Genomic DNA, 27273 nt, shown 5'->3' on the forward strand with positions numbered 1-27273 from the left:
TGTCCCTCTACTTAGAAAAAAAATGTATAGCTTTTAGTACATACAAGGGACAAAGAAACACCCAGTTAACCATTTAAGATTGGGGAGGGAGTATCCCCCCACTAGAAAGAAATAATAGATAAAAGTAGGAATTAATAGAAAATAAAAACAGTAGATAAGGACAGTTAGACCAAAACTTTGTTCTTTAAAAGAAGATAAAAACTAGAAAGACCTTGACTGAAATTTATTTTTGAAAAGATCAGAAAGGACTTGGGGGTGTGTAGCTTAGTGGTAGAGTGCTTGCCTAGCAGGCAGAAGACCTGCTAGGCAAGGGGTTTGATTCCCAGTACTGCAGGGAAAAAAAGAAAGAAAAAGCAAAGGGTCACAATAAATGAAATTAGGACTGAAAAGTAGAGTGTGTAACTACAGATAAAATAAAAATTTAACAACAAGGAGGACTGAAGATATAGCTCAGTGGTACAATACTTGCCTAGCATACACAAGGTTATAGGTCCAGACCCAGTCACCACAAAACCAAAAAAGATCAAAATAAAAAGGAAACAAAAGAAGACAATATATAACTTAGTTTTCTGATAGTAAATTTGAAAATGTAGACCAAAATGAACAAAATTCTAGAAAAATACAAACTGTTAAAATGGGTTCTTGAAGAAATTTTAAAAGGCAAATAAATGGTCTATAACCATTAAAGAACTTGAATCATTACTAAAAATCTTCCACAAAAAAAAAAATCAGTCCTACCCAGTGTGGTAGCCTGTACCATTTTTGTATAAATTATAAGTTAAAAATCTTTAAATGGTTGAAAAAGTCAAAAGAAGAATGATACTTTGTGATTAGTGAAAATTATATGAAATTCAGATTTCATTGTCCATTAATGGGTTTTAATGAACACAGCCATTCTCATTCGTCAGTTACTGCTTTTGTGCCACAGTGGCAGAACTGAGTAGCTATGACAGACCTTATGACCTCCAAAGCATAAGATAGTACGTAGCCCTGTGTGAAAGTAGTTTGCTGAGCCCTTCCTTAGATTGTCTGGATGGCTATTAGAGAATAAATAGCATACTGTCAAGTTACAGATTTTGTTTGTTTCATTAGATTTCAATGTGTCGATTTTTTTACTAACAGTATATTAGACGTGATGGTATATAAATAGCAGAAATTTGTTTTCTCAGTTTCTGGAGGCTTAAAGTTCAAAATCAAGATGCCAACAGAGTTGGTGCCTGGTGAGGCCTTTTCCTTGACTTGCAAACAGCACCTTCTTTTTCTTTTCTTTTTTCTTTTTTTTTCAGGGGAGGGGTACCAGGTATTGAACTCAGGGGCACTCAACCGCTGAGCCACATCCCTAACCCTATTTTGCATTTTATTTAGAGATAGGATTTCACTGAGTTGCTTAGTTCCTCGATACCCTAAGGCTGACTTTGAACTCAGGATCCTCCTGCCTCAGCCTCCTGATCAGCTGGGATTACAGACCTGTGCCACCACACCAGCTGCAAACAGCACCTTCTTGCTGTGGCTTTTTCTCTGGGCATACCAGAGAGCAAGAGCTTAAGTACCTTTTCTTGTTTTCATAAGGACACCAATCCTGTTAGATTAGGGCCCCACTGTTGTGACCTTGCTTAACCTTAATTACCTCTTTAAGGGCATTAGCTACAAACACAGTCACATTGGGCGTTTGGGCTTCAATATATGAATTCTTGGTAGAAGTACACAATTCAGTCAATAATGCATAATAACTTGGGGTAGTTTTTAAATCTCATTTCCTAGTGAAAATTTAAAATATGATAAAGATAAATTTTATTCAACCACAGGGAAAAGGGGACAAAATGGATTTAAAGAATTTACCAGGCAAGAAGAGATAAACTGTGTAACACAAGAGCCTCTTACTGCTGATGAGGAAGAAGCTTTAAAACAGGAACATCAACGAAAAGAGAAAGAGCTCTTAGAAAAAATCCAGAGTGCCATAGCATGTACCAATATTTTTCCCTTGGGTCGAGACCGCATGTATAGGCGATACTGGATTTTCCCTTCTATTCCTGGATTGTTTATTGAAGAAGATTATTCTGGTCTCACTGAAGACATGCTGTTGCCTAGACCTTCATCATTTCAGAATAATTTACAGTCTCAAGATCCTCAGGTATCTACTAAAACTGGAGAGTGTTTGATGTCTGAATCTACCTCCAACATTGGCCAAGGTCCATGTGATGATTCTGCACAGCTGCCAAAACCAGTGCATAAGCCAAATCGGTGGTGCTTTTACAGTTCTTGTGAACAGCTTGACCAGCTTATTGAAGCTCTTAATTCTAGAGGACATAGAGAAAGTGCCTTAAAGGAAACCTTGTTGCAAGAGAAAAGCAGAATATGTGCACAACTAGCCCGTTTTTCAGAAGAGAAATTTCATTTTTCAGGTAAATTTTCTATGAAAACTATTTTTCTCCCCTAATCTCTGGGTATTCACTATTAAATGTTTTCCATGCTATTAAAAACATATTTTAAACACCTTAACATTTTGACCATTCTCTCAGTATGAGAGTTAAGAGTTTGGAAGTATGTTTCTTTATAGGAACAAGGTTCTTGAACTGAGTGTTCCTATAGTCTTAGCTACTTGGGAGACCAAAGCAGGAGGATCACTTGAGTACATGAATTGGAGGCCAGCCCTACAACATAGTGAGATTCCATCTTGCAGGGGACAACAGAAATATGGTTGTCCGAATTTTTGGATTCTATCTGGGTTCTTTTTGGATTATGAGAAACCATCTATAGTGTGAGAATATAAGTGTTCTTTCTAATCTCATTCCTTGGTTAGTAGGCTCTGAATGCCCAGGGCTATAAGGCTGCCTTCAGTTTTGGAGATATTATAGTGAATGAAGTTAACTCACTAGAGGTTTTGCGGTGAGCCCAGGGACAGATTCCATTAATGATATCTTCTTTGGAAATTGGCTACCAGGGTAGATCAGGTAGGAGCATTTCCTATCTGAGAGCTAGCCCATTGACAACAGATCAGAGAAAGCAGGAATTTTTAGATGTAAATTTTATATTATTAAACAAGGATTTTCTAGGTGGAAAACTTAAATTTAAGAACATGTTACCATAACTACTTTAGTTCTTCTCAGGATTATAGATCACATTTCTTCATATCAGAACTTCATTCCTTTTTTTTTTTTTCTGACTAAATAATATTCTATACTTTGTATGTACTTCATTTTACTTACCCATTTGTTAGTTGATACACATTTGGTTTGTTTCTACCTTTTGGCTTTTATGAAAAATGCTACTATAAATATCCATGTGCAAGTTTTGTGTTGACATAGGTTTTCATTTGTCTTAAGTATATGCACTGGGAGCGGGAATACTTGATTACCTCCCAAAGTGACTACACTGTTTAATTTTCTCTCCCATAGTATATGAGGATTCCAATTTCTTCACTTCTTTCTTACACTTAAAATTATCTGACTTTTTGATTATAGCCATCCTAAGGGGTATGAAATGGTATCTCACTGTGATTTTGACTTGTCTTTTTTTAATGACAAATAATGGTGAGCATCTTTTCATGTGCTTGTTGACCATATATATATCTTAAAGAAATATTTATTCAGATCCTTTGCACACTTTTAAATTGGGTTATTTGTTTTTTTGTGCAATTATGAGCTCTTTATATATTCTGAATATTAAGTCCCTTGCAAATATTTATTTATTTAGGTACTTGAGAATTTACAAAGTGTTTCTATGTCCACTATCTTCAGAATTCTAACAGTCACACTATATTTAAGAAAGTTGTAATAAACATTTGATTACTATTTCAGACAAACCTCAAACTGATAGCAAACATACATATACTCGGGGAAGATCTTCCAGTGCATATGATTCATCTCAGATGTCTGCAGAAAAGCAACTTGAATTGAGGCTGAGAGATTTTCTTTTGGATATTGAAGACAGAATCTATCAAGGAACATTAGGATCAATCAAGGTTTGTACCTGTTTACATTTTTAGTTTATCTAATTTGCTTGGTCCAGATTTTTTATATTTGTTGATTATTTATATATGTATGTAAAACTTGTATTATTAATAAACATCAGGAAAGGATATGTCTTTTATGAAGATTGTTTATTTCCCCTAAATCATAATGTTTATATATGGACATAAATCCATCTTAAGTATATTAAATGACTATCTGCTTTCTTAAACAAAATTTAATTAATATAATTGATCTTTTTGATATTTTTAATATTTTAAAAGTATGTTTGATATTTTAATCAGATGTTGAAATGTGTAAGGATATTTTCTTCTTCCTTGACTAGCTCCTGCCTTCTCTGCTGAGTCTGGTTTGTTTGTTGGTTTCTTTGTTACCTTTTTTAAATCTGTAAGTAATTCTTATTTGATATACATGTTCTGTTTATGCCTTTGCCATCTTTTGTCACTTTTTTGCTCCTATTAAGTGACCAATCCTAAAATCATTTATGATTTTTTAAAAATAATAAGGTATTAAAGCTTTTGTGTATGAATGATATGAATTCCATTTTGGCCACTGAGGAACTTTACTTTCATACTCCTTTTTTATTCATAAATCTGTTCTAGAATATCCATAAATTAATTTATATGTACATTAAGTTTACTATCTTTTAGGACCATCTTTCTGTTTTCCAGTTTTAGTAAATTTGCATTTTGTTACAGGTTACAGATAGACACATCTGGAGATCAGCCTTAGAAAGTGGACGATACGAGCTATTAAGTGAGGAAAACAAGGAAAATGGAATAATTAAAACTGTGAATGAAGATGTAGAAGAGATGGAAATTGATGAACAAGCAAGGGTCATAGTAAAAGACAGGTACAAAAAGAATTTTTCTAAAGTAAACAACTTTTCCTTGCCACTTTAATTTTAAGGTTTTTTTTTTTAAGTAAATATTTCTTTTCCTCCTTCTAGAAACTTACGAGGACCTTAATATTTCTAATCACTGAAATGACCATTTTTTAAACATCAGGATCTCTGTTACTCCACTTTCATTAATACAGCCAAAAGACAACTCATTAGAATAAAATGGTTTTTACTTTTTCAAGGTTATTTTGGCTAATATATGCTCTGAAGGAGTTTATTATCTAGAAAGGAATGGTGGAGAGAAATGAAGTTAACAATTATAGAGCAGGGGAAGAGCTCTGATAGAAAGTAAATTCCCAGTACAAATATAGTACACAGTAGTGTGGAGCACTATTTGTCTTGGTGGAACATGGAAAGAACTTTGAAGGAAGTGCTAGAGGAAGGTTCCTGATTGCAAAGTTGAGCTCTGAAGGTGAGGAAGATATGACATTGGAAGAAAAGATCATGCACAAAGGCTTTGAATGGGTTTGCACTTTTAACTGTTAGGCGGGAACTATAAGTGTCTCACCCAGTAGCTGAAGCAAGAGAAATAGAAATAAGCTGCCCAAGATACATAGGCTTTAAATTTTATCCCTATTACCTCTCTAAAACCTTCCCCATAAGCCTTCTCTTTTCCTTCTCTTCAAATATTTGTCCTTCTGTCCTCCTAAATGACTTTTTTTCCTATTATTTTTAGGTATAGATGGACATATTTTATTTATTTTTATATAGTGCTGAGAATTGAACCTGGTGCCTTACATGTGCTAGGCAAGTGGTCTACCACTGAGCCACAACCCCAGCCCCTAAATGACTTTCTCGTCCCAATTAGTTTGTACCAGATCCTCAAAACTGAGAAAACGTTCTACACAGGGGTAAATAAGCATTTGAAGGAATGAGTAGTCTCAAGTTTCACCTAATACTATTTTTAAGTGCCATGAACTCTTTGTTTTATTGTAGACTTCTGGGGATAAAAACAGAAACTCCAAGTACTGTCTCAACTAATGCAAGTACACCACAATCAGTGAGCAATGTAGTACATTATCTGGCAACAGCACTCTTTCAAATAGAACAAGGCATTGAGCGGCGTTTTCTCAAAGCTCCACTTGGTAAGTATCTGTTTTTATTTCAAAATATGTTATGTCTTAAATAATTTTGAAATTGCCCTTTAATAGAACTTCACTGGCTGACAATGAAACTGATAGACCAATATGAAAAGCTTCAGATTGGTTTCATTTTAAAAGATACATTCTTTCAGGTGAGATTTATTTTTTATTTTTTAAATTATTTATTTATTTAATTTATGTATTTAGTGGTTCTTTTTAGTTATACATGACAGTATAATCCATTTTGATATAATTATACAAGCATAGAATATATCTTACTCTAATTAGGACCCCAGTCTGATGGATATATGCAATGGTGAAATTCACTGTGGTGTATTCATACACGTACACAGGAAAGTCTTATCAGATTCATACCTCTGTCTTTCTGTTTCCTATCCTTGCTCCCTTCCCTTTATTTCCCTTTGTCTATTCCATCAAACTTCTGCTCCCCAACCCTTAATGTGGGTTAGCTTCCACATATTAGAGAAAACATTTGATCTTTTGTTTTAGGGGATTGGCTTATTTCACTTAGCATGAGAGTCTCCAGATCCATCCATTTACCAGAAAATATCATAAAGTCTGACATAATGTCAGTTCTGACTGAGTAATAACTCCATTGTGTACATATGCCAAATTTTTTTTCTTTCTTCCTTTCTTTTTTTAATGGTACTGGGGATTGAACCCAGGAGCACTTAACCACTTAGCCACATCCCAGCCCTGTATTTTATTTTATTTAGAGACAGGGTTTTGCTGAGTTGCTTAGGGCCTCACTAAATTACTAAAGCTGGCTTTGAACTTGTGATCCTCCCACCTCAGCCTCCTGAGCCACAGGGATTACAGGCATGCACTACCGGCCCCAGCCATATGCCACATTTTCTTTATCCATTCCTCTGTTGAAGGGTACATAGGTTGACTCCATAGCTTAGCTATGTGAATTGTACCTCTATAAACACTGGTGTGGCTATATCACTGTAGTATGCTGATTTTAAATCCTTTTGCTATATATTGAGGAGTGGGATAACTGGGTCAAAAGATGGTTCCATTCCCAGTTTTTTAAGGAACCTCCATACTGCTTTCCAGAGTGGTTGCATCAGTTGGCAGATCCACCAACAATGTATGAGTGTATCCTTTTACCCACATCCTCACTAATGTTTATTGTCAGTTGTATATCATATCATGATAATTGCCTTTCTGGCTAGACTGAGATGAAATCTCAGTGTAGTTTTAATTTGCATTATCCTAATTGCTATAGATATTGAACATTTTTTCATATATTTGCTGAACATTCATATTTCTTCTTTTGAGAAGTATCTCTTTATTTCCTTTGCCCATTTATTGGGTTATTTGGGTTTTTTTGGTGTTGAGTTTTTTGAGTTCTTTGTATGTCCTGGAAATTAATGCCCTATCTGAGGTGCAGGTGGCAAAGATTTTCTCCCATTCTGGCTCTCTTCAAGTTCTTGATTGTTTCCTTTGCTCTGAGGAAGCTGTTTAGTTTGATGCCATCCATTTATTGATTTTTTATTTCACTTCTTGCACTTCAGGAGTTTTATTAAGGAAGTCAGTTCCTGAGCTGACATGTTGGAATTTTGGGCCTACATTTTCTTCTAGTAAGTCAGGGTTTCTGGTCTAATTTCTAGGTCTTCGATCCACTCTCAGTTGATTTTTTTGCAGGGTGAAAGATAGGAGTTCAAGTTCATTCTACTACATACAGATTTCCAGTTTTCCCAGCACCATTTGTTGAAGAGGCCATCTTTTCTCCAATGTATGTTTCTGGCACCTTTGTCTAATATGAGATAACTGTATTTATGTGGTTTTGTTTCTGTGTCTTCTATTCTGTTCCATTGGTCTTCATGCCTGTTTTGGTGCCAATACCATGCTGTTTTTGTTACTATAGCTATTTAGTATAATTTAATGTCTGGTATTGTAATGCCTCTTGTTTCACTTTTCTCGCTAAGGATTGCTTTGCTATTCTGGGCCTCTTATTTTTCCAAATGAATTTCACAACTGCTTTTTCTATTTCTATAAAGAACATCATTGGAATTTTGGTGGGAATTGCATTGAATCTGTAAATTGCTTTTGGTAATATTGCCATTTTGACAATATTAATTTTGCCTATCCAAGAACATGAGAGATCTTTCCATCTTCTAAGGTCTTCTTCAATTTCTTTCTTTAGTGTTCTGTAGTTTTCATTGTAGAGGTCCTTCGCCTCTTTTGTGAGATTGATTCCTTAGTATTTTATTTTGTTTGAGTCTGTTTTGAATGGGATAATTTTCCTAATTTCTCTTTCAGCTGATTCATCATTGGTATATAGGAATGTGATTGATTTATGGGGCTAATTTTGTATCCTGCTACTTAACTGAATTCATTTATGAGTTCTAGGAGTTTTCTGGTGGAGTTTTTGGGTGTTATAGATGCAGGATCATATTGTTGGCAAACAGAGTTTGAGTTCTTTTCTTCCTATTTGTATGTCTTTAACTTTTTTTTTTTCCTCCAATTGCTCTGGCTAGAGTCTCAAAGACCATGTTGAGGTAGAAGTGGTAAAAATAGGCACCTCTGTGTTGCTCCTGGTTTTAGAGGGAATGCTTTCAGTTTTTCTCTGTTTAGAATGATGTTGGCCTTGGGTTTGTCATATATAGCTTTTACCATGTTGAGGTATATTCCTTCTATTCCTAGTTTTCTAGTGTTTTAAACATGAATGGATGCAGTATTTTGCTTTTTGTGTGTCTATTGAGATAATCATGTGATTCTTGTTTTTAAGTCTGTTTATATGGTGAATTACCTTTATTGATTTCTGTATATTGAACCAACCTTGCATCCCTGGAATGAATCCCACTTGATCATGGTGCTGTATCTTTTTAATGTTTTTTATATGTGATTTGACAGTATATTATCAAGAATTTTTGCATCTGTGTTCATCAAGATATTGGTCTGGAGTTTATTTTTTAAATATTACTTAATTACCATTTTTCTAATTCATTTAAAAGCATTTAGTGAATCTCATCTTTTGTAAAATTTCTTTGGAAGAAAGATTTAAACCTGTGACTAGCTAAACCTCGAATAATCAAAGTTATGCAAAAATTTTTTTGGTATTGACTTTAAATACCCCCATTTGGGGTATGATAGAAAACTAAGAATCAGTAACTGAAGTACTGTATAAATGTTAAATCAGAAATACCAAGTGTTACAGAAATATAAATAAGGAAATACTCTATAAATTATGGTTAGAATAATAGAAATAACATAATCTATATCATTTTTGGCAATTTATGAAGTTAATAGGCTTCTAAGGACCTGTCTAGGAACCTAATCATCATGTCTTTGGGAAAATAGGAGTTTCAAGCTCCAAATTAATTTAATGTTGTAACCACTTCTACTTCCATGCTGTCTTTTTGAGATATTAAATTTATCATTCATCATGTTAGGATAATTTATATCTTAATAATGGGATTCTCGAAAAAAGAATTTTTTAAAATCATTTCTTTTTGGTCTCATATTGAAAGAGCAATTTGAATAGACTAGAATTGATTGTAAATAATTATTTACGGTTATTTTGTAGAATAGTAAGAACAAAGTTTTCATAATTACTATCAGCAGTTTTGGAATGTGAATATGTTCATAAAATATTTATTTTTAAATCGAAGAGTTTGTCACCAGTAAACCTATTTATATGTTTTGTAAATTGATTTTATCATGAGCTTAAATAACTCAGTTATCACATTGAAAGTAGCCATTGTGAGAAATAAAATATGTATGATCACAGCTCATGAAGGTATTAGAGTTCATGTTTGCTGTATCACTCTTCTTTCCCAGGCTTTAACACTTCTTAGCATTTTCTTGGTCTAAATCCAGTTATGTAGATAGAAAATCCCTGCTTTATTTCTTTTTTAAAAGAATCAATCTTTCCTTCCTTTCCTTCCTTTCCAATTTATTTTTTAATGGGTTGAGAATCAAACCCAGTGCCTCACACATGCAAGGCAAGTGCTCTACCACTGAGCTACATCCCAGCCCCCTGTTATATTTATTACAGCCATATGTGAATATGCATAAAGTTACAATTAAGATAGGCATGGTGGCACATGCCTATAATCCCAGTGATTTAGGAGGCCAAAGGCAGGAGGATTGCAAGTTCGAGGCCAACCCCAGCAATTTAGCAAGACCCTATCTTAAAAAATAAATAAATAAAATAAAATAAATTGTAATTATTTAAAATCATGCAGCTCTTTTTTTTTTTTTTTTTTTTTCCTTTTCTTTTCACAGTGTTGGGAATTGAACCCAGGGCTTTGTGCTTGGGAGGAAAGCACTCTACCAACTGACCTATATCCCCAGCCCCCCAAAATCATGCAGTTTTTATAAATGTAAAATTACTACTACAGATTAACCTGTGAGGGGCCAGGGATGCAGCACAATTTAGATGGTTTTTCCACTTTTGAAATTGCCATCAAAATTGCTTATAAATTAGGGCCTTGTGTAGTGGTGCATGCCTATAATCTCAGCAACTCAGGAAGCTGAGACAGGAGGATCACAAGTTGGAGTCTAGCCAGGGCAATTTAGTGAGACCCTGTAAATAAAAAGAGCGGGGGATGTAGCTCAGTGGTAGAGCATCCTGGGTTCAATCCCCAGTACTGACAGTACCAAAAATACAATTTTAAGTTCAAAGGAAAGTATCAAATTAGTTGTTTAGTATGTCTACATTTTCTTCTGTGCATCTTAGTAAATATTTGGACAAAGAACTTGTACCTAGCATGTTATGTGAGAGCTGCCACAATATTCCTTATGCTGGGTTTCATCCTGAGAGATAAAAAAGAAACCATTTTAATTTGGGATCTTAAAAATAAAAAGTGAAATGAAAAGAGTTGAGTTTACCTTAATTTGGTGATAAGTTAGTTAGTCAAAGTCAGATATTGGTCATTTTTAATATGGTTGATGCTCCATAGAGTTTAATAGAATAACGCTGTCTCCAGCTCTTTATACAAGGACTTTGGAAGGTCTGTTTTGAATGGGACATCAGGAGATGGAAGTAGTCTATATATTTGAAATAAGGTAATCAAGAATATCCTTATTCTGGAGAGAGAAAAGAAGGTTCTACTTTATAAATGTTTTGAGACAAAACACATATTGAAATTCTCCTGATAATATTTCAGCATAGCAAATTAATCATGGTAGGAATTTTCCATATTAAGCTTTAGGTATTATTTTGTTTTCTTGAGGAAGCAAGTAAAAAACAAAAATTCTATTTATGTTCTTCCTTCCCTAATGTATCCCATTTATCCTAGTGATTAATTACATTGATAATAATAGACTTTTTTAAATTTGGGCAAGATAACCATGTTTCAATTAATTGTTTTAGGTAAGGTATATCTAATTGTTTGTTTAGGTTGGTAATTTCATCATTTATAAAGTCATGCTTATGGTTAAACCCTTAAGCTATGGGAAGAAAAATCCTCAACTAACTTTATCAATTTGAAATTAGGTAACACAGAAATTAATAAAGATCAAAAGGGAGATAGAAAAAAAAAGAACAAGAAAAAGAGAGAGGAAGATCAATCTAGTGTGGCAGATGGTAAATTTTTAACTTTTTAAAGAAAATTGTGTTTTGTCTTCTTAGAGAATTATAATTTTACTTTCTACATTGCTAATTATTAACATGCATATTTAGTTTTGAAGGAAAATCTTGAATTTGATTTTTTTGGAAGGGAATGAGCTTGGGGTAGTCTTATAAAACAATATCTTCCTAATATTTTCCTTTCTACATTTCACACGTAGGCTAATGAAAACTCTGTTAAATTAGCACATACAAAGTTAATCTTGATATACTTAGCAATTAGCGAAAAGAATGGGAAACTGTGGAACTTTTGTTTATTTCACATGAAATTTTTATTCATAGCTTTTTTTTTTACTAGCACAGACATATGGCAGGAGTTATGTATTGTACCTTAGAGAAACCTTCATAGAACAATAACATTTCTGTACAGAGGCTGTTGAGAAGTTCGAAATCTCCCAGTGTAATCTTTTAAGTACTATGTAAAAACAGAAAAATGTGCTTATCTACCATAGACTATAATAAACATGTGTTGGAGTCAGAGGGATAAGAACTGGACCTTGAGCTTCCACCGGTTTAATTTTCTGAGTTTGGTCAAAACTCAGTAGTGTTTAACTGGGGATATAGCTGTATGGTAGGAGTGCTTGCGTTGCATGCATGAGAACCTGAGTTCAATTCCCAGTACCACCAAAAAAAAAAAAACACTTTCGACACAGTGACTTCCAAGGTTGCAAAAGTTGTTTTTATAATTAGTCCTTTCTTGGGGCTGAGGCTATGACCCAGTGGTAGAGTGTTAACCTAGCATGTGTGAGGCATTGAATTAGATCCTCAGCACCACATAAATATAAATAAATAAAGGTCCATAAAAAAATTTAAAAATAATAACTTGTTCTTTCTTCCACTCTTCCACATTAACCTCTACAACCTTGTTTCTTGCCATTACCAATAAGAATTCTTTCTGATTTATCCTGAAAAACTTCTTCATGATCTCTGAACTAGCAATTCTTGCTGCCTCCTTCCTTGGAATTCCCACTTTGACCAGAGCTTTTCATGAAGTCTTATGATAAAAGTCAATTTTGTGCTTTGTAGAATGCATAAAATGAGAAGGCAGAAATAAATTATGCATTTAATTAAACTATACTCTAGTGGTAAAGACTAAAAATTAAAGGTAGAGACTAGATTAAAATATAAAATTCAACTAGTTTATATCCTATCTACAAAAGGTGCATATAGGGGTTGGATATAGCTTAATGTTACAGCACTTAGATAGCTTAGGTGAGGCCCTGAGTTCAATTCACCACAAAACTCACACACACATGTGCGCACGCATGCGCACACACACGCACACACACCCCTAAAACAAAAGAACATAGGAAGACAGAAAAGTACTATTTGGATTACAATCTAAATATCTTTGCACTTAATTCCCACTTCACTAGTATTGTACTTTAGCTTTGAAGAGCCATTTTGCTCATCCATTCAGTTTTTTCTACTTCCATTGAGTTATTAATCTCAATTACTAAAAAAGAAGTCTATCTGATTGTTTTCTGTTACCATACTGGAGATCAAACTCAGGGTCTTGAACATGCTAGGCAAGCACTCACCATGAGCTGCATCCACAGCCCTTTTTGTTTTGTTTTGAGACAGGGTCTCACTAAGTTGTGCAAGCTGGCTTTGAACATGTGATCCTCTTGCATGAGCCTCCCAAGTGGCTGGACTTAACAAGCATGCCAGCATCCCTTGTGGGATTTTTTGTTTTGTTCTGAAAATAGGGTTTTTTTGTGGTTGTTAAATTGTTTTATTTATTTGTATTTTTTTCTTATGGTACTGAGAATTGAACCCAGGGCCTCATATATGGTAGGCAAGCATTCTACCACTGAACTACATCCCTAGACCCCTTCTGAGTTTTGACTATTAACTCTCATTCCTCAAAATTTGATCTGAGGAAATTTTTTCAGAGAGAATTTCCAAAAATCTGTATACTTGTTTCTGACATTCACTGACCACTTTATGACTACAAGGTGGACCACTTTAAAAAATATATATATATATATTTTCAGTTGTCAATGGACCTTTATTTTATATATATCTGAGGATTGAACCCAGGGCCTCAAACATGCCAGGCAAGTGCTCTACCACTGAGCTACAGCCCCTACTTTAAAATCTTAAACTGGTTGTTTTTTTTTGTTTGTTTTGTTTTTTTGTTTGTTTTTTTCAGATCTTAAACCTGTTAAAGGCTTTGATTGTAGTTACAAATTCTCAGATTAGATTTATTTCCCCTTTCTACCCAAAACCAAGGCCCAAGTGAGTAGATTTCCTTGCTACCATTTTCTTTGTGTGTGGCAGTCTTATGCTCTGACTCTTAAAATGGGAGTGGATAGCCTTTTAGGGTTCTAGCTTTCTAGAGAGGGATTTATTGCCTTGGATGGGTCCTAGGTTTTCTTTCTCCACCCAGCAGTCAAATGTAGGAGTTCAGGATCCATTCGTTTTTGGCAGGTCCGTTGCCTTACAGTTTTGTGTATCTCTTCACCTTCTCTGCTATATTAAAAATTCTTTGAAGATAAGACCATAGAATAAACTTGTTTCATAGCTTTAAAGTGCTGCACATTGAGAGAACCGAATAATGTTGGCAATAGTAATATTTACTCTGGCAGGCACTTTACATGTCTTATTAGTTATCTCATTTAATGTGTCCAACAACACTCAAAGGTAGATACTATCCACTTATTTTAAGAAATAGTTCAGTAACTTACCCATGCATACATGAGAAAGCCAGTACTCACCTCAGAGACTAATTCCAGAGGCTACATTCTCTTAAGCATTATGCTCCTGACCAAGGGACTTTATTTGAGGATAATAGTACAACCTGTGGTATTACAGGACCAGACTATGTAATCTATCAAATTACTCTTGTTTTTTTTTAGCCCAGAAGACAAAGGAATGGTGATATTTATGACAGAAGGCTTCAAATTTTTCTATATAATATTGGTGCTGAAATTTTTTTTTTTTAAGAAATACTTTGTTTTTATTTGCCTGTTTTAAAACAATATGTTCTCAGAGATTGAAGACAATGTAGTTGGTATTTATATACAATTAACAGATTTAATAATAGTGTTACTGAGATAAAATTCATCCTTTTAAAATATATACTGTAATGGTTTTAGTATATTCACTATTATATCATCAATACTTATGTTTTCAGAACATTATCACCAACCTAAAAGAAGCATCATATATGCTTGATATTTAAGTTAGAGAGAATTCCATCTTTTTATCTGAAATTAAGGAAATTACATACTTAATTCAAATGAATTAGTAACTTATTGTAATCATATTTAGCCAGTGTTCTAAATTAGATCAAGATTTAATACAAAGACTAGATTGAGAACACATTGCCTAAGTTATTTTTGCATTTAACTACTGAAATCTCCAAGCATTTGATTTATGGACATAAGTAATTCCTTATGTCATAAACAAGATGTGGCTCAGCAAATATTTCCTTTTTTTCTTTCTCTTTTTTTTTTTTTTTTTTTTTTTTTTTTCCTTTTTGGTACTGGGAATTAAATCCAGGGTTACTTTACCACGGAGCTACATCCCCAGCCTGTTTATTTTTGTTTTGAGAAAGAGTTTTGTTAAGTTGCTGAGACTGGCCATGAACTTGCAATCCTCCTACCTCAACCTCCCCAGTTGTTTATATTACAGGCAGATATTTTCTTTAAAATTATTTTGTTTTTATTATCAAGCATAGTCTTTTTGTTAAGTATTAGAAGAAAAGAAATGTAAGGTTTAAGCTGTTTAAACTGTCATGAAAATAGCTCTAGGAGAAGTCTGAGTTTGCCTAGAAACTTTAATCACTTTCCCCTTTCATTTAAGATGCCAGTGACAGTGGGCGTTCTTATAAAACAGTCCTGGACCGGTGGAGAGAATCTCTCCTTTCCTCTGCTAGTCTTTCTCAAGTGTTTCTTCACTTATCCACCTTGGATCGAAGTGTAATATGGTCTAAATCTATACTGAATGCGCGTTGCAAGATATGCCGAAAGAAGGGTGATGCTGAAAACATGGTACTTTGTGATGGCTGTGATCGAGGTCATCATACCTACTGTGTTCGACCAAAGATCAAGGTAGTTTAAAAATTCTTCTCAGATTAGAATTCAGACGCTGAGATTTTGAATAGACAATTAATGATCATTCATGTGATTCATTCAGACTGTACCTGAAGGAGATTGGTTCTGTCCAGAATGTCGACCAAAGCAACGTTCTAGAAGACTTTCCTCTAGACAGAGACCATCCTTGGAAAGTGATGAAGAAATGGAAGAGAATATGGAGGGTGAGAATGATGACATTGATGATGATGATGAAGGTCAAAGTGAAGAAGAAGAATATGAGATAGAACAAGATGAAGATGACTCTCAAGAAGAGGAAGAACTCAGGTATGTCCTAATATACAATTATATAAGAGACTGCCATTCTCTATTAGATAAACTCTTGACTATTGTATAACATAGTAGCCTGAAATTATCCTTGCTTTTTTGTATTATAAGCAACCAAAATATCCCAAGGAGGTGTTGCCGATCTTAGCAGCCTACAGAGAGTAACATATGCCAGGAAGTACACACATTATTTTTGTACACTACCATATCAGCATCCAGAAATAACTATACAACCATATAACCAAGTATTCTGCAACTTTGCAAGCTATGTCACCCGTGTCTAATGAATGAGTTTGGAACCTGGATATTCCTGCTGTGGCAGCCCTGGGACAGTCTCCCTTGTTTTAGGGCTGAAAAGAAGGGACATTTGTATCTACTAGTGGTTTTCGGTCAGCAGGTCTGGCCAGAGCCACACCAGTAGAAGTCATATTATGCTTTGTTTTCATTAACACCCACCCCCTCCACCTTTTTAAACATTTGAACCCCATTCTTGTAGAATCAGGAAAATGAGTGTGAAGCAAAGGCAACCTTGAACTATCAAAAGTACAAAAGGACCACAGTTAGAGGAGGATAAGTAAAGAGAGAGCCACCCCAGCTTTTAAACAAATATTGATTTTTAAGAGTACCAGCTAGCAGAAGCCATCTATGCTGTCTGTAGCTTGTGGTGGCAGTATTGTGTTAAGCATAAAGATGATACAGAATTTGAAAAATTCTTGCAAACATTTTAGGTTACGTGCTCTCATTGAGCCATGCCCCTGACCTGTTTTATCCTTTTAATAAAGGGAATTTAAAACATTAAATCTAGTTTTGTATCTTATAGTCAGAATCAAAAAGTGACAAAGAGGTTCTTGGTTTGGTATTAAGGAACAACAGTTTTTCAGTGTCAGCCAATGGCTAAAGGACACCTGTACCAATGGTAATCAAAAGTAAGACTCGTATATAGCAAAAAGAGTTAAAATAATTGTATTTTAAGATTAGTTCATTAGCCAGGCATGATGGCACACGCCTGTAACCCCAGTGGCTTGGGAGGCCAAAGCAGAGGATTCCAAGTTCAAAGACAGCCTCAGCAATTTAGCAAGGCCCTAAGCAACTCAGCAAGACCCAGTCTCTAAAATATACAAAAGGGCTAGAGATGTGGCTCAGTGATTAAATGCCACTGGGTTCAATCCCTGGTACAAAAAATAAAAAATTAATAAATAAAAGATTTGTTAATCATTCTTTTAAGTTTTTCAAGATCATTGTTTAGGTCAATTTGTTGGTTCTCCCGAGGATTTTGTTACAGTTTATATGATTTCAAACCCTATTTTCATGATGATGTCCTAGAGTCACCAAGGAAATATTAAATGTTCTCTTTTTGTATTTCAAATAAATCATGAATGCACATTTTAGATATCCATGAAAACTTGTGGGCTGCAATTTAAAGAATTGAGTACAGGATGAGTCTCAATTATACAGAGAAGGAATTTATGTAGAACTCATTGACTGAATAGTGTAACGATATGTTCATCATTGCTCTGTACAATAATTGTGTTTTCTATTTATAGCCCACCCAAACGAGGAAGACCACAAGTTAGATTGCCAATTAAAACAAGAGGGAGACTTAGCTCTTCTTTCTCAAGTCGTGGGCAACGACAAGATCCCGGAAGATACCCTTCAAGAAGTCAGCAGAGTACACCCAAAACAACCCTTTCTTCTAAAACTACTGGTAGAAGCCTAAGAAAGATAAAATCTGCTCCTCCTACAGAAACAAAATCTTTAAGAATTGCCAGTCGTTCTACTCGCCATAGCCATGGCACACTGCAAGCAGATGTATTTGTGGAACTACTTAGTCCTCGTAGAAAACGCAGAGGCAGGAAAAGTACTAATAATACACCTGATAATAGTCCCAACTTCCCTAACTTCAGAGTTATCAGCACAAAGTCAAGTGTACAGTCAAGATCTTTAAATGTTGCTTCAAGACTTCCTCTCCAAGAGAATGAATCCAAGAGAAGAGGCAGGAAAAGACAATCCACAGGTATGGACTTTTAATTTATACTCTTCCTTAACCTAGGAATTGAATTAATTTGGAAATACCAAATGTTGAAATACTAAGATATGCAAAAGTTATAAGGGATCAATCTAATATAAAACATAATTCTTTAAGGGGCAGCTCTTTGGAGAATAAAGGTAAAATATATATTACTAATTTTTCTAATTATAGTAGTATAACAAATATGTAAATGGTGTTCAGTTGTTAGTGGAGGGCCAGTGTTTGAACAGTCTCACTCAGTGTAACACATTATAATACACTTCATTCTATCCTATTTTCACCTCCCTCCAAAGACACACACTCCATCACCTACATAAACTATATTAGGTTATTTGATAAATTTCTCATCTGAAATACTGAATATGAAGTGGGACAGGGTTGAAGGCAGTAATTTTTTAGAGAGTAGTCACCAGCTATTTTTTTAATTATGATTTTTGTTGAAATAGTAATATTTATCCATATAATAATCTGTTAATTCGTTCTCATTGTTGCTGTTGTTGCTTTTTTATTGCTGAATACTAACCCAGGATCTCCTCACACATTCTAAGCACATGCTCTGCCACTGACCTGTAACTCCAGCGCTCTTTAGTCATTCTTTAGCTCTTCAGTTCTATCCATTTTTATGTTAGTAATAATAAATTTTTGGTATTTAAAACAAAAGATGTTAAACAAAAATTCTACTGTATTTCAAAGAATTGCAGATAAGGATATATTGCATTATTCAGGTACCATAACAGGATTGAGGAATTCATTGTTGTAAGAATAGCACATGAGCTGGGCACTGTGGCCCATGCCTGTAATCCCAGTGACTCAGGATGCTGATGCAGAAGGATTGAGTTCAAAGCCAACTAATAGATTGTAAAATATTTTAGGGGAAGTATTAGGTAATTTTGTATCAAGAAAATCTAATTTGGCTTTTCCTGTCTCCTTATTAATTCTGAACTCCAAGGTATTTGGAGAAGTGATAACACTTGGGGAAAAAAATACATATATATGTGTATATTTTATATCTAATGCATATGTAATATATATGTATATGTAATTTTTTGGTATTGGGGATTGAACCCAGAGGCCCTTAACCACTGACCCACATTCCCAGCCCTTTTTTATTTTTTATTTTGAGACAGTGTCTCACTAAGTTACTGAGACTGGCCTTGAACTTGTGATTCTTCTGCCTCAGCCTCTGGAGTTGCTGCGATTATAGTTATGCCCCACCATGCTTGACAACACTTGAATATTTTTGTTCAAAAAATTTCACAGAACAAAAAATTGTGTTGTATTGATTTGTGAAAATTACTAACCTAGTTCTAAAGACAAATAAATAATGGGGGAAATGTGTAGACTTAACACTGTAAAGAGAGAATTTAAATTCCTGAATCCATAAATGAACCATACTACCATTTTCTACCAATGCATACACCTTGGATTTCATACCTTTCTTGGATCTATGAAAAAAGTATTTTTCCTTTAAGAAATTTTGCATATATTAACATTTTTTAAGAATAATCTTTTACTAGTGCTAAGAATTGCTTTCTCATTCTACAAGCTTATTTACAAAGCTTTAAGTTTCTAGATCTGAAGAATTTATTTAAGGATATGCCTTAGGAAATACTAGAGAATTGCTTAGTTTCATTTTATTATAGTTGAAAATATTTTTAATAAAATGGAGTGAAAATAGCCCATAAACTTCATGTTGTTTTTTGTTTTTTTTTTTTTTTTTTTTTGCATTTTTCTATTTCCATGAATGTTTAATTTGGAAATATCTTAATGTATAGAGTGTGTGTTTTCTGTTTGAATTTGGTTTGTACTTTTAGCTCCAGTTTAATTTGTGTGATCAATTTGCTTTGATATCACATTTTATGTTTTAATTATTTACTCAGAGTCATCTCCTATGCTACTGAATCGAAGGAGTTCTGGCCGACAGGGAGGAGTTCATGAATTGTCTGCTTTTGAACAGCTTGTTGTGGAATTGGTACGGCATGATGATAGCTGGCCTTTTTTGAAACTTGTTTCTAAAATTCAGGTAATAATATAACTAGAATTTATAAAACGTGTTTATGTAATTATCTGATTTAGTAGTCCTCATGGCATCTTGACATTGTCAAAACACCTGTTATTCACTGTCTGCTTTTAAAAAAAAAAAATGACCAGGTATGGGTGGCACACCCCTGTAATCCTAACTACTCAGGAAGCCGAGGCAAGAGGATTGCAAATTTGAGGTCTGCCTCAGCAATTTAGTGAGACCCTTTCTTAAAAAAATACTGGGAATATACTCAGTGGTAGAGGACCCCTAGATTTAATCCCCAGTAATAATGAAAAAAACAAACAAAACAAAATACTTGGAAGGTTAATTCCTATATTAAAAAAATGGAATAGATGCCATAGTCTCCTCAGTCTCTTCTAATCCCATGATTTGTTTATATTAAATGATGACAGTGTGCCGAAATAAACTGTTTTTGTTCTGTGTAATGAATATGTATAAAGTTAATTCAACTGAATAATATTATGGTATTTCTCTTATGCATAACAACCATTCTCAAACTTCAGCATAAATCAGTTATTTGGAGGGCTTGATAAAAAACAGATTCCAGATAGGTTAACAGTACAAGCCTGTAATTCCAGCCACTCAGGAGGTCAAGGCAGGAGGGTCACAAATTCAAGGCCATCTACAGCAATTTAATGGGACTCTGTCTCAAAATAAAATTTTTAAGAAGGGGACTGGAAATGTAACTCTAGAGTGAAACCCACCCCCTAGAGTTTTTGACTTACTAGTTATAGGTTGATTCCCAACTGTTTGCATTTTTGACAAGTCCTGGATGATACTATGATCCTGATATACAGATCACACCTTGAAGAGACACTAATGGCAAAGATAGGTGCTTTTAGATACCTGTGATGGCCTAACCTAACTCAGAGATATAAGATGATACTATAGCTATTTTTGTATATATAGTCGAATGTGATGTGCTATGTAGCAGAGATAGAACAATGTCATAATACTGTTAAAGAAATTATATTAAAATTAAATTAATATTGTATTAACAGAAATAGAAAAGAGAAGAATTTTTTTTTTAAAGAGAAGAATATTGATTTGAACATTTCAGAGGGAGAGAATAGCAGGAATTAAAGTTTTTATGGGAAAAACTACTAGAACTGGTTATTGAAGAAAAAAAAATTCAACAGTGGGAAATGGAATATGGACATTTTGGGAAAAGGAGACTCTAGGTTAAGAGCCCAAAAAAGAGAATATAGGTAATGGTGGATAATTTGAATGGAGCAGAGGCTCAGAGACAACTATATTATAAAGGGTCTCACTTGTCATTGTGTAATGAAGGTGTCTGAATTAAAATGACATCAGAATTCTTTATACATAGAAATTTTTTTTTTAAGTTGTCAATGGATCTCTTTTTATTTATATATGGGGCTGAGTATTGAACCAGGGTCTCACACATTCTAGGCAAGTTCTCTACCACTGAGCCACAACTCCATCCTCCTGACATCAGAATTCTAAATTGAGATTTCTAGAGCAAAAAGGTTCAGGATTAATCAATTGAATAACATCTAATAAAAATTAAATCTTCATTTGACTCATTTTTCCCAGGCAGTTTTTGTCCCAACTTAGGCTTTGTCATACATCTTTTATTCCTTATTACAAACTCAGTAATGCTCATTAAAGAAATTTTTATAGACATATGTATCTATATATGCAAAGGGAGAGAGCCATGAGCAAAACTATTAATTCTTTTCTTTTCACAATAAATTGTTAACAGGCTTCTACATCATTATAATGACTGAAAACATATTACATTATTTTAATGGAATAATAGTATTCAGACATTAATAGTAAGTTGCTTTTTAAGTGCAAAACCTTTATGTATTTAACCACTTATTTTCAATAAATTGTTTCTATGGAGTAATAATACTGGAATTATTTTATAGGTCCCAGACTACTATGACATCATTAAAAAGCCAATTGCCTTAAATATAATTCGTGAAAAAGTGAATAAATGTGAATATAAATTAGCATGTAAGTAATTTGTTTTCCTTTGTTTATTATTTTTAAGAGACTGTTCTTGTTTTGTTTTAAATAATGTATGCTGATGTAGTTGTAAAAATGGCCTCCCAAAAATCCCTAAAATTCTTTTTTTCCTTTAGACACTTTTCTTTCTTTTTTTTTTTTTTTTAAACCTTTATTTTATTTATTTACTTTTGTGTGATGCTGAGGATCGAAACCAGTGTCTCACACATGCTAGGTAGTTGCTCTACCATTGAGCTACAAAGCCAGCCCTGAGATCCCTAAAATTCTTAACAGTACATATGGAGATGGAAGATGGGCTAGCATTGAATGAGTTAAAAATATTTTATATATAATAGAATGAGACAAACATCATTACCATATGTACACATATGATTACACAAATGGTGTGACTTTACTTTGTGTACAACCAAGAAACGGAAGTTGTACCCCATTTGTGTGTAATGAATCAAAATTTTAAAAATATTTTACAGAATCTGATCTTATTAAAAGAGGTTCTTTATAATTTCATAATGTATGTTGAGTTACATAATAACATAGTTCCAGTAAAACAGTTTTTAAATATTTATAAATAATTTTAAGCCCGTTCTTCCACCTTGTTTCATAATCTTCTTTTTAAAGAAAAAAGTAGTTTTCCATTTTCTTAATGAAGTTTTCAAATATAATATAAACAAAAATTATATTTGCAGTTTATGTACTTTTGTTCTAATCTTGTGGGTTTTTTTTTTCCTTCTCTCTCTAGCTGAGTTTATTGATGATATCGAGTTAATGTTTTCAAACTGCTTTGAGTACAACCCTCGAAACACAAGTGAAGCAAAAGCTGGAACTAGGCTTCAAGCATTTTTTCATATTCAGGCTCAAAAGCTTGGACTCCATGTCACACACAGTAATGTGGACCAACTTAGTACACCACCAGCTGCAAAAAAGTCACGAATTTAATTTTGTCCTTCTAAAGGAGGTATTTGAGGAAAAACAAATTGTTCATGAAAGTGGAACATTAAATCATGCTCTAAAGCAGACATATATGTATAAAGCAATAACAACTGATTGACCACATCGAAGTGTGGTCTGCACTATAATTTCAATTTTAATATTAAGCACTCAGGAGAATGTAGGAAAGATTTCCTTTGCTACAGTTTTGTTCAGTATCTAATAAGTTTGATAGATGTATTGGATACAGTACTGGTTTACAGACGTTTTTGTACATTTTGAGATCATTCATGTGTCCAGGTATCTTGGGAAATATTTTTTCACCTATGATTTATTTTGTCATTAATGATTTTTTTAGAAGTTGTGATATTAAGGGAGATTTATCTACACAGATGAGTCTTTTGCTATAGCACATTTTAGAAAAATGTATACCCGTCTTAAGAATTGTTTAATGAACACATCTTTCAACACTACACATGAATGAATCCAATTTTATATCCTTGAAGTGCTGTACCAGTGCTGGCTAGAGGTATTAAGTCTGAGTTTATTAACTAGATATTTATTTAGCATTCAAAGTAATTTGTGAATTTGTTTTGTATTTATAAAATTTATACTTGGAAAATGTTCTTTAATTTTTTAAACATTTTACTGTGTTTTATTTCTCTAACTTCCTTAATGATCAATCAAAAAAAAAGTATCATCCTCCCTTTTCCCTGACAGTTCTTTCAGTTTTACAGAACTGTATTATAAGTTTCTATGTACAACTCTTTTTTAAGTGTACAAATAAAATGATTCATTTTTTTCAACTATTCTGAATTTCTGGAATTTTTACAAATCAAAATTAGACTTCTACATGATCTACACAGAATGTAGAAACCAACATTTTGTTATATCATAATGTCTATAGCAGTAATTTGTGTCTTTTTATGTCCAAACCCTTGAGGAGTAAGATATCACTGGTCAATAACAGTAACATTCTATGTACATGTTCTCATTAAAAGGAGGAATATTTGGAAGGCACCCACCTAGTTAAGAAGCACTCTGGAAATTTTAAGGGTGTGTGTATGTGTATGTGGTGTGGAAAACATATAGGGGTCTCATTATCTTTCCCTAAATGGAAAAGTCAAGTGTCTGGAGCTCTTTGGTGGGCAGGAGAATCCTCTCTGTTTTCTTATCTAAAAGCCTGAGATACTATATTCCTTTTTTATTGGTTTAGTTTATTTAAGAAGTTACCCTTGGTTTCATTTCTTTCTCATATAGTTTTATCAATTTTCTGTATTTTTTGTATGAACTTGTTCATATCTGTGACTGATGGTAAATCAGTAACCACTACACATTCAAATTCATTAGAAAATTTTACTTAAAACATTTAAATATCAAGGAGACAATTCTGAAAATATGCTTATATTTTAATAGAAAGTAAATTATTTGATTACTTAATATTCTTTTTTAATGTTAATAACAGGTAACTTTTATATTTGCTTCTCTTCTAGAGAGTAAACACTTGGAAACATTTCTGACCAACTAATTGTGGAATTATTCAATCTGAAAGTCACAAAACTTGCAATTTATCTTATATGTTGCCTTTCTCAGACTGAGTTAAACTAATCTGCCCAGCCAAATTGTTTTATATACAAAATTACCATTTATTCCCATAAATATTCACAGTAATCAAAAATTTCAAGCATCAACCAGGTTAACAGAAAAGGAACCTATAGTGGTGGCTGAGAATATTAACATAAACATGACCCCCCCCTAAATCAGCTGTTTGACATCTACTTTGCTTTTGAGTTTTTCTTTAAGGACACAGGACTACATAATGGAATAGGTGGAATAAAAACATAACTGAGAAAACTTAAGTCCGGTATGATGAGGGGGTGATGAAGACATTTATATCAGCTGAGTACCTCTTACTAAGTTTAGTCTATAAGCCCCAATAAATTATATTTCTAAAAATGCTTGATCTGTAATTGCCAAAGAGTGCCAGAAGGGAGAGAAGTTAATACATCTGATTACAGGTCTGGCCTTTTACAGTCCTTGTATCTAGAAACTATGTGAAATGCTTTTTGTGTTAAATAAAAGCAGTTCTGTAAGATTTGTCGGCGAGGTTAAGACTCAGGTGTATTTTGGGGGTTTTTTGCCCTGGATCACAGATATACTATGGTACCTCCAGGAAAATAAGCAATATGCACATTGTTTTTTGAGAAGTGCACAAAAGAGTGAGCAGAAAGGGAAACATTGTATATGTTCAAGAAGTACACTCATGTCAGATAATAGTCCAGTGCACCTTTTTTGGAAATATATTTGTTGTAAATAAATGAATACCATATAGGCATGTTCTTTTTGTGATGGTGGTGGTTATTTTCCTTTTTGGGGGTGGTTAGGATGCTAAAGCACACTCTGTACCATTGGGCTATATCCCCAACCCCTTTTCTCTTTTTAGTGATGTCTAAGGACCCAAATATGTCCTCATATTATTTACCTATGTGTTGTCAGAATATATACTGAAGGATTCTCAAGTACTAGAAAAGCACTGTCTTCCAAGTTTTTGATCTGGTTCCTTATGTATATTTGGTTACAGGGCCCTTACTAATAGTTAAACATATGCAGAAACATGTTAGAAGCAGAAATTTGAACATGTGCTATAAAGGTAGCATTTCTTCCAATATAACCTATTCGCTCATTCATACATTGTCCATATGTTAAATTTTTTTGTTTTTTTTTGTTTGTTTGTTTGTTTTTTTTTTGAGAGAGAGAGGACTATGGTCAACTTGCATATATTTGAATACATAGTTTGATTTTAAAATTTTGGCATAGTGCTTAGATTAGTTTCACTAATAGCACGAGGGAAGATCATGCTTAAGCTATACTCCATGCCTGCCATTCAAGAGAGTTTGTGGCAGTAAAGTAAGAAAACCTCCAGATTAAAAAAAAAAAATAGTAAAAAATAGTAATTTTCTGGTATGTATATGACTGAATGACAATTTAATCTATGTTCATTACTTCTCTCAGTAAAAGTTATCTTAGGAGCCAGCAATACTTTCTGTCCAAAAACTTGAGGAAATGTATTTGAAATGTGTATGAGCAGATCTCTGTAAAATTTTAAAATTGTGATTTAAACCTTTGGTCTTATTGGAAATATGTTCTTTTCTCCCCAGTGAAAATAAAAAGTTCATGCCAGGCACAGGAGCTCATGTCTGTAATCCCAGCAACTCAGGAGGCTGAGTCAAGGATTGCAAGTTCAAGGCCAGTCTCAGCAACTTAGCAAGATCGTCTCAAAATAAAAAGGGCTCAAAAGGTAGCTCAGTGGTAAAGCACTCTGAGTTCAATCCCCTGTAGAAAGAGAGAGGAAGGAAGGAATAGACCTGGTGTATAATTTTCCAAATTGCTTTCTTAAACAACTTTTTTTAGCATAACATGTTGTGGATGCCTTTGTTCACTTAAGCACTGTCCAGTACTCCACTGCATCTAGACTTACCTCAGATAGAACACTTTTCTTAGATATCTCAGGCTTGGATTTATTTAACCAGTTATCTGATAGCATTTAGGTTATAGGAAATTATAACTTCCTTGGGATATTTTGGCTAACATAATTACCTCATACTTCATTAACTGGCAAGATTATAACACTAGTAAACCACTATAAGCTACATAATACCTAGAGCAATAACTAAAAATGTTATACGAAGATATAAACTCAAAAACATGACAGATAAAATGGAATTCTAAAATGTTCAAATAACCCATGGAAAGACAAGAAAAAGAAACAGGAGAAAAACAAAATATGGCAGTCTTTGGCCTTAACAGATAATAATTACATACAACACAAATGTTCTAAATATACCAATTAAAAAAATAGAAATTGGACTGGGTATAGCACATGCCTATAATCCCAGCAGCTTGGGAGGCTAAGGCAGGAGGATTCTAAATTCAAAGTCAGCCTCAGCAATTTAGTATGGCCCTAAGCAACTTAGTGGAACCCTATGTCAAAATGAAAAGGGATGGGGATGTGACTCAGTGGCTAAGCACTCCTGGGTTCAATCCCTAGTACCAAAAAATAGAGAGAGGTTGGATATGATAACTAGTTAATAATGTATTACAGGGCTGGGGCTGTAGCTCAGTGGCAAAGCTCTTGCCTAGCATGTGTGAGGCAATAATGGGTTCAATCCTTAGCACTGCATAAAATAAATAAAGGCATTCTGTCCATCTACAACTACAAAAAAATAAAAAATATTATAGGAGCTGGGGATATAGTTCAGTTGGTAAGAGTACTTACCTTGCATGCACAAGGCCCTGGGTTCAATGCCCAGCACCACAAAAAAAAAAAAAAAACCAATATTATACTCTCAAAAGTCAAT

General features: G+C 33.8%; 1 protein-coding gene across 7 annotated transcripts in view; it reads left to right on the forward strand.

Moving 5' to 3' along the window:
- The window catches only part of BAZ1A (bromodomain adjacent to zinc finger domain 1A), a 172294-nt gene extending 148573 nt beyond the window's left edge, over nucleotides 1-23721 (forward strand). For 6 of the 7 annotated variants that reach the window (XM_079119410.1, XM_079119409.1, XM_079119407.1 and 3 more), the window contains 10 exons: nucleotides 1806-2402; nucleotides 3798-3961; nucleotides 4667-4821; nucleotides 5806-5954; nucleotides 15364-15611; nucleotides 15697-15920; nucleotides 17465-17934; nucleotides 19830-19972; nucleotides 21889-21976; nucleotides 22728-23721. In XM_079119410.1, coding sequence (XP_078975536.1) covers nucleotides 1806-2402; nucleotides 3798-3961; nucleotides 4667-4821; nucleotides 5806-5954; nucleotides 15364-15611; nucleotides 15697-15920; nucleotides 17465-17934; nucleotides 19830-19972; nucleotides 21889-21976; nucleotides 22728-22924 — 2435 coding nt within the window. In that variant the 3' untranslated portion in view covers nucleotides 22925-23721. Of the gene's footprint in view, nucleotides 1-1805; nucleotides 2403-3797; nucleotides 3962-4666; nucleotides 4822-5805; nucleotides 5955-11421; nucleotides 11512-15363; nucleotides 15612-15696; nucleotides 15921-17464; nucleotides 17935-19829; nucleotides 19973-21888; nucleotides 21977-22727 lie in introns of all 7 variants that reach the window. The other variant, XM_079119412.1, reaches the window with a different exon arrangement.
- The last annotated feature ends 3552 nt before the right edge of the window (nucleotides 23722-27273 follow it).

The sequence above is a fragment of the Sciurus vulgaris genome, assembly GCF_902686455.1.
Source record: "Sciurus vulgaris genome assembly, chromosome: 2".
Classification (NCBI taxonomy): Eukaryota; Metazoa; Chordata; class Mammalia; order Rodentia; family Sciuridae; genus Sciurus; species Sciurus vulgaris.